General features: G+C 49.7%; 1 protein-coding gene and 1 long non-coding RNA gene across 2 annotated transcripts; both read left to right on the top strand.

The window, feature by feature from the left end:
• On the top strand, positions 1 to 982 carry LOC110356955 (uncharacterized). The gene is made up of 3 exons (XR_010471137.1): positions 1 to 423; positions 518 to 576; positions 826 to 982. It is a non-coding gene; the product is annotated as an uncharacterized LOC110356955 (long non-coding RNA).
• A 715-nt stretch (positions 983 to 1,697) lies between these two features.
• LOC135575280 (T-cell activation Rho GTPase-activating protein-like) lies at positions 1,698 to 5,415 on the top strand. The gene is made up of 2 exons (XM_065055895.1): positions 1,698 to 2,199; positions 2,427 to 5,415. The coding sequence occupies exons 1-2, from the start codon at positions 2,098 to 2,100 to the stop codon at positions 2,958 to 2,960; spliced, it is 636 nt and encodes a 211-aa protein (XP_064911967.1). The 5' UTR covers positions 1,698 to 2,097; the 3' UTR covers positions 2,961 to 5,415.
• Positions 5,416 to 7,582: the final 2,167 nt, after the last annotated feature.

The raw sequence follows: 7,582 nt of genomic DNA, 5'->3' as shown, positions 1-7,582 counted from the left end.
GCCAGTGGTACCCTGGGGTGCACGGGGCAAAGCCTTGCCAGCAGCAGGAGGGAGGTGACCCTTCCCCTCTGCTTGGCGCTGCTGAGGCCAGGCCTGAGGTGCTGTGCCCAGGGCTGGGCTCCCAGTGCAAGAGAGACATGGGCATAGTGGAGAGAGCCCCCAGTGCCCCTCCCCCACCACTGCGCTCAGAATGTTGGGCTGTGTTGACCCGGCGCTGTCCCGGCAACACTTCTGTGCCGCCACGAAGTGTCAGGGGTAAGAGCCAAGCTCTTGCCCTGCAGCACTGGGACGGCACTGGGGCACTGTTTGCCAGAATTTGTCCACCTGTCTGGCCACCACCTCGTGCCCCACAGGCGTGCCCTTTCAGGACGCTTGTCTTGGCTTTGTGGAGATGGGCCAGGTGAATTGCTGCCGTGGCGCCAGGTAGGCTCCCCCCACGCACAGCTGGGAGACACCCCAGAACAGCCACACCATGCAGCAGCTGAGTTTCTCATGCCTGATGCCGTCTGCTCTGCAGGGACGAGCCTGAGCCTGAGCAGCCACGTGTGCCCAGCGCTGGAACTGGCCAGTTGGCTGGTGAGTTTGGAGAAGACGGGGATGGGATGGCCCTTCCCTCCTCCTCTTGCAGATGGGCATTCGGGCTGCAGTGGGGCTGCTGCTGCTCTTCCCGCAGGACACATCTGTCTCCATTACTCTGCGGCAGGAGAGACCTGAGCCCTCGGGATCCCTCATTGCCAAATGACACTTCTCCCATGCGCTCCAGGGTCCAGGAGTGCTGTCCTGGCACTTCTGCTCCACCTCTCTTTGCTCTCTTCTCCTTGGCAGATGGTGGCACCCGCAGCAGGAGGAGGAGGTGGCTGCCCTGGCACTTTGTGCGGCCAGGGACCTCGGCGGCTGCAGAGGCACCGGGGCCGTCGGGCTCTACCCGCATGGGGCTTCTCTTTGGCCGGCCCCTGGCTGATCTCTGCAGCCAGGATGGCATGCTGCCCCAGCCCATGCAGGTAAGCAAGCGTGGCTTGGGAGGGGGTCCTGATCCTGCTGGCTCCTCTGGAGAGGCACTGTCTCCATGGCAGGCATCCCAGATGAGTCTTGGGGACAAAGCACGCTCCTCTCCACATCACCCAACTCCAGCCAGCCCTCTGTTCTGCCCCAGTGAGAGCAGCAGACCCATCCACACTCACTCCTGCACCTGAGGAAGCTTGTACTCTCCCAGGGCCTGTCTCCAGCCCAGCAACGTCCTCCTCTCTCCCCTGCAGGACCTGCTGGCTCTGCTGCACGAACAGGGGCCATCCACGGAGGGGATCTTCCGGCTGGCGGCCAGCGAGCGTGCCTCCCGTGAGATCAGGGAGGCCCTGGACAGCGGGATGGAGGTCCACCTGGCAAGCCAGCCGGTGCACGTCCTGGCCGTCATCCTCAAGGTGAGCTCTGCTGACCTGGAGTCCGGCAGCTCCCGGCTTTGGTGCTGCTGCTGGGCACCTGCTCGAGCAGGAGCCCAAAGCCAGGAGCTGCTCGGCACCCAGCGTGCTGGGGATGCTGCCCGTGCTCCCGGCAGCAGCGCTCACAGCCTGACGCGCAGCCCTTGGCATTGCAGGACTTCCTGCGCAAGATCCCCTCCAAGCTCCTCGTGGCGGAGCTCTACCAGCAGTGGATGGCCGCCCTGCAGAAGAGCAGCAGGGAGGAGAGGCTGGTGGGGCTGAAAGAGTGAGTGTGGCCAGCAGCCTGGCTGCTCCGCAGGGACTGGCAGAGCCTGGCACTTGCCTGCAAAGCCACAGCCTGCCTGAAAAAGATGCAGGCATTGGGGCTGGCTCCTTGTCCAAAGGGACTCTGGCCAGAAGGGCAGGCGGGGAGGGAGGTGGCAATATCTCAGGGAAGGCAGCCCCCCTGCTGTAGAGCCGGCTTGGCCAAGGAGCCTTCCCTGGGGTGGGCTTGGCTGACATCAGCATGGGACACCTGTCTTGACAACCCATACTTCATCAATGAACGCTGCGTTCCTGTTCCCGCAGGGTGGCCTGCAAGTTACCCGAGGCCAACCTCCTCCTCCTCAAGACCTTGCTGCGGCTGCTGCAGAACATCAGCAGCAATGCCACCATCACCAAGATGACAGCCCTCAACCTGGCCATCTGCGTGGGGCCCAACCTCCTTGGCCCACCAGAGGAGGACACGCTCCCTCTGGATGTCCTGGCGCAGGTGACGGGGAAGGTACGCTGTGTTTCCCAGCCCATTGCAGCCTTCCAGGCCCACGCCAGCTTTGCTCTTCAGAGGTTCCTGGCTGCCTCCTGTCTTCAGCCAATGCTGGCAGGGGAGCTGCTGGGAAGAGCAGCAGCACAGCTGCAGCTTTCTGTGCGCAAGGCAGGATGAGGGGTGGGAAGGGCTGTTGGAGGCATTTGCAGCCAGTGCATTGGAAACCAATGGTTTGCTGTGTGCAGGTGACCCAGCTGGTAGAGTTCCTCGTTAACCACCATGAGGAACTCTTTGAGGACGAGGAGGATGAGAAGGAGGAGGAGGAGGAGGAGGTGCTGTTCATGGAGAAGGAGGAGGAGGGTCAGGAGAAGGAAGAGGGGGCTGGCCTTGCCGGTGAAGGGGCTGAGGAGTCGCCGGCACCAGGAGAACAAGGAGAAACTGCAGAGGTATGTGAGGTCCACAAGCAGCATGAGAGAATGCCTCTCCCCTCAGAAGGTGGGATTGCCGCTGTAGGGACAAGAAAGTTCATCCACCAACCTGCAGCTTTGCAGAAGTGCAGAGTGAGGCTGATGCAGGTTGGCCATCACTCTTTGTGCAGTGACCCCAGCAGAAGTGGCACAGCTGGGCTGAGCAAAGCCATCCAAGCCATCTGCCTTTTAGAGCTGAGCTGGAAAACAGGCAGGTGTCATCTTCTGCGTTTCCATTGCAGGTGCCTGCAGTCGCTGCAGAAAGCGCAGCCCAGAACAGCTCCTCTGGGCAGAGCAGGTAACCTGAGCTAGCTTTACTTCAGAGTAGAATTGATTCCTGTTTGTCATGGCTTTACCTGTCTAACAATCCTTTTGGATGGAAAGCTTGCCAGGCTCTTTGCAAGAGGGGCAAAATCCTTCCCCCCGGAAGAGAAAACTCCTGTGTGAAGAGGGGGACGATGGCCAGCCCAGCAAGAGGAGGCGAAGGCTGGAGCCGGACAGCTCATGAACAGGCAACTGAGCCAAGCCAGGTGGGGCGAGAACAACAAGGAGCCCCTGGTGTGTGAAAGAGCCTGCTCTCCCTCTTTCCAATTGTCATGCTGCTCTGAGTCTAGGAAATATTTCTGTGGTGCCTAGAGACGGCCCCAGAGAGGAAGCATTCACCTTCCCTTGGGAGAAGGTGGATGTCTGGAGGTAAAGAGCACTCCAGAGTTGGCAGTTTTCATTTTGCACTTAGAATCCTAGAATCAAAGAAGAGTTTGGGCTGGAAGGGATCTTCCAAGGCCATCTAATCTAACGCCCCTGCAGTCAGCAGGGACATCTTCAATGAGATCGGGTTACTCAGAGCCCTGTCCAGCCTGGCCTTGAATGTTTCCAGGGATGGGGCATCTACCACCTCTCTGGGCAACCTGTGCCAATATTTCACCATGCTCACTGTAAAACAGTTCTTCCTCTTGTCTTTGTCTTTGTTCCTCCTTGCTTTACTCTGGTTCAGTTTTGCTCTCCGTTTGCTGCTCTTACTGCAGCTGTACCCAGGCCTGGCCCTTGAAGCCTAGGTTCATATGGCAGTTGAGTCAAAAGCCCCCGTGTCCACTGAAGCCTCCCCAGACTTCCACAATCTAAATCATTAATAGCAAAACACCAAAGCCTAATATCCGACCTGAAGGAATCCTGCAGAAGAGAACTGTGGATGGGGACTGCCTATCCTGTTAAAGCACGAGTTTCTTGTTCTCCTCTCAGCCTTGTACTTAATGCCTGTCTTTCCCCCCCCATTCTTTCTCGAGGCAGGTTGAAGAGTTGACTGAAGAAATCCCTCTCCTGTTGTCACCCTCATGTTGGCTCAGCTGGACCATCTAGAGTTTGTTTGTTAGTTATTTAGTTAGCAAGTTAGTTAGTTTGTTAGTTAGTTTGTTAGCTAGAGTGTTTGTTAGTTTGTTAGTTAGATTCTAGTGTAGGTAGCTGTGTACTGAGTGCACATTTTTTCGCATACTGGTTTGTGACTTTCAGAAATTCACAATAGGTTTTAGAGCCAGTAGGGCAAGAGAGTTTGTTTGTTAGTGAGTTAGTTAGCAGGTTCATTATTCTGTTTGTTTGTTAGTTTCTAGTGTAGGTAGCTGTGTATGGAGTGCATTTTGGTTTTCACATACGGGTTTGCAAGTTTCAAAAATTTTCCCATAGGTTTTTGAGCCAATAGGGCAAGAGAGTTAGTGAGTTAGTAGGTAGGTAGGTAAGTGTATTTGGCTGAACTGCACAAGCTCCCAGCAAATGTATGGGGAACACCCCTGCTGTCAACAATGTCTGCGGCTGCACAAGATGAGGGCCTGTCTGAAGGAGGTGCAAGAATCAAATGCCAAGCAAGAAAACCTGGCGACTGAGCAACTGAGGCAGGATCCAGCTGTGTGAGCCTCACTCCAGCTGAACAGGGTGTCCGGCGTGGATGTGAGCCCTGGCTGCAGCTGTGAGGGGACCGTGCCCCCCGCAGGTGCCCAAGCAAGAAGACTTGCTGCTGCATCAGGGCACTACTTACCTGTTGTGGTTGTTCTCTCACTGCACTGTCAAATCCGATGCTATTCTCACTCAAACAAAGCCCGGTTAAAACAAAGGAATGTGTTACTTTAGCCAGTTGTGAGTTACTGATTTCCAGTTATTCCTCATTTCTACTTCCCTTTTTGTCTGATACATTCCAGAAAGCTTCCATAGCTTTGCTAACCTCCTTCTGGCTTTTTTCCATTCTCATTTATTCTCTCCCTCTAGCTCGATTTTGATTTTCAGTTTAGGAGCCACAAATTTAGGATGTAACGCAGTTTAAAGATTGCAGCTTTCATCCTAAGAATAAACATGGAAACTCCAAGAAAGAGAATGCCACCTTAGTAATGAAAATCTATCATTTCCTGGTTGGAAACACAATCACATGATTGTAAAGCCAGCACTAATTTAAGAGAGGCTTTGGAAAACGTAGGACAGACTGTCGGCAGATCAGGCTTCAGACTGCTCCTAATACAAGTGCTGTAAACTAAAGATTTAGCAAGTATCAGAAAGGTTTTAGAATGAACCACCTTGATTCTGTCGCTTGATGTGTTACAGCCTTAATTTTGAACTTGGAGATGTTCATCAATGGATTCCCTCCTTTCCACCTGAAATTAATAATAGTAAAATAAACCTGAGAATGCCAAGAAGGTGCTTCCTGTGCCGCTTTCTTTTGAAATTTAATTAACAACTTTATAAAAGAAAAAATCATCACGGAGTGTTCTATACATTACTATTAATAACTAAACACTGCAGTATTCTAGTTAGCTACAGTGGTGGCCTTGTTTTTTGCGAATTTCTAAAACTGTGTCTATGACTACGTAGTTACGACAGGAGAGCTGTGACTGTCTATAACTACAGCAAAGACGAAGTACAGGCAGCAAGAAAGGCACAATGAAGCCTCTGTAAACAGGGAGACAGTCATTAGCTGGTCTTAATGTAACAGTTTCTGTGAGATGGCTTTGCAAGGGGCCGTATCTCTTTGTTACTGAATTGCAAGACACTTGTTGCATATGCCTGCAACAATATCACAGGCAGACAGGCAGGGTCCTCTCTAGATGCAGGCCACGGTTGAAGATGCTGGGAAGAGCAGCTTGGTAAAGCTCAGCTGCAGCTGCAGCTAGCATCCCTGCTAGACCTTGATGTTTATTCACTTAAGAAAATGTATGTAAGTGGCTCCATGGCAGGGCTAGTTTTTATTATTTTGGTGATGACTGTAGTTTCCTTAGGCAGTTTGAGGAACCAGGAAGCTTCTTTTCATCTCCTTTTTCTCCAAATTGGGAGCCACAGCAACAGGTCAGGCGATGGGACAGGAATAGGTGAATCTCCAGTTCTAAAGGAACTATTTATAGCATGTTCAGCCTGTTTTGGCTGATGGTTGGTTTTGGCAGTGAGGAGTACAGTGCGAACTAAAAGCCCAGCTCATGATATTGCCTCTAGCTGTGCATTTCTATGCTAGATGGTTAGCAGGCCCCAGGTTCACCACTCTGAAGGGATTTTGGATGGGCTGCATAATTTGGAATCACTGTGTTTTGGCTGCCTTTCTGAGGAGAACAGGGATGGATGATTTCTTATTTTCTCTCTCCTGTTTAAAGGAAGAAAATAATGCTTTTCCAGAAGTCTCATAACATTATTTCATTGCCTGTCTTGTGAAGGAGAATTAGGCTCATGAAGACTAGATATATGCACAGTAAAGCTTGTTGGCTTTCTTTTATTTGTAAAGATAGCTTGGGTTGGAAAGAAGGCAATCAGATTGTCAGACAATTATTTGCATCCAACAGTATTTATTGATGCTCTGAGAACAGCTCTTCCTCAAGAACCAAATTGAACTGCAGGTAAAAATGAGAAGAAAATTTTGTTGCTTCTTATTCCATTTCTTAAAATTATTCCTAAGATTGTGTTCAGAGGTGAGAGCTTTACCAAGATTTAACATTTACTCGCTCAGTGAAATAATTCAGAAGTCTGTGTACAATTATGCCATCTGGTTACACCTGTCATAATGATATTTAGGTTTATCTGTTTTTCCAAACACGATATAAAAGCCTTACCCTGGTTTCAGCAGCTGATCAGTGCTCCTAAAAATAGTGCCATCTACAAGAAACAATATGTTGCAGAGCCTTCTAATATCATTAAGGAGAGAGACGTGTTTGATGGCCACACTGATTTCATTTTACCTTCAAAAACTTCCTTACAATAACATGAGCCAATACTAAGAGCATTAGAAATGTATTAGTTCCTTAGGCAGTGGGTCAGCTTCAGGGAATATATGCTTCACAGAAATCTGTTGCTCAGCTACAGCATGTATCAGGTTCCAAGGCAATACTGTATTGCTATATTAATTTCACAGAAAGGTTTCCTTTACTAAAGTGCATTGACAAATATTTCAGTCCTACCATGGGCTAAACTAGCATGCTTACTACTGCACTGAAGTAATTAATTCAAAATGTAAAAATTAAAATTAAAATAAACCTACACATAGTTATTAAGAAGTCCAGCAGAGCACTCTTGCAGTGACAGATGACATTAGCCTATAAGCCTTTATAACTTACATGGTAATAAAATGGGGTTACATTTTTGAATTAAATTGATAACATGACCAAATCGATTTCATTAGTGTATCTGTCATATTTGCTGTTAATGATGGCTAACAATGGAATAGAAACTGACAACAATCCCTGAAAAACTGTGCAGATCAAAATTATATTATACTGGTATTCATGAATTTTAATACCCTTTTTATAATGTTTTTTTTGAACTCCCTTTTTAAATTTGAAGCTCACAAGAAAAGAATTAAACTTTCTATACCTGTCTCATCTCCTATTATTTCTATTGTTACAAGTTAATAGGCTCAAGAATTGAAGACATTTCCACAAACTAAAACAAAAAAAGGCCTTGCTTGAGAGTCTCTT

The sequence above is a fragment of the Columba livia genome, chromosome 1 (assembly GCF_036013475.1).
Source record: "Columba livia isolate bColLiv1 breed racing homer chromosome 1, bColLiv1.pat.W.v2, whole genome shotgun sequence".
Taxonomy (NCBI): Eukaryota; Metazoa; Chordata; class Aves; order Columbiformes; family Columbidae; genus Columba; species Columba livia.
Note: the sequence above shows the minus strand (reverse complement) of the source record. Positions and strands in the feature narration are given on the sequence as shown.

What these genes read in the sequence shown, in the direction of transcription:
- LOC135575280 (XM_065055895.1), top strand. Translation starts at nt 2,098, where the DNA reads ATGACAGCCCTCAACCTGGCCATCTGCGTGGGGCCCAACCTCCTTGGC. An exon ending in TGGCGCAGGTGACGGGGAAG is followed by an intron (nt 2,200 to 2,426) that starts GTACGCTGTGTT and finishes TGCTGTGTGCAG; the next exon opens with GTGACCCAGCTGGTAGAGTT.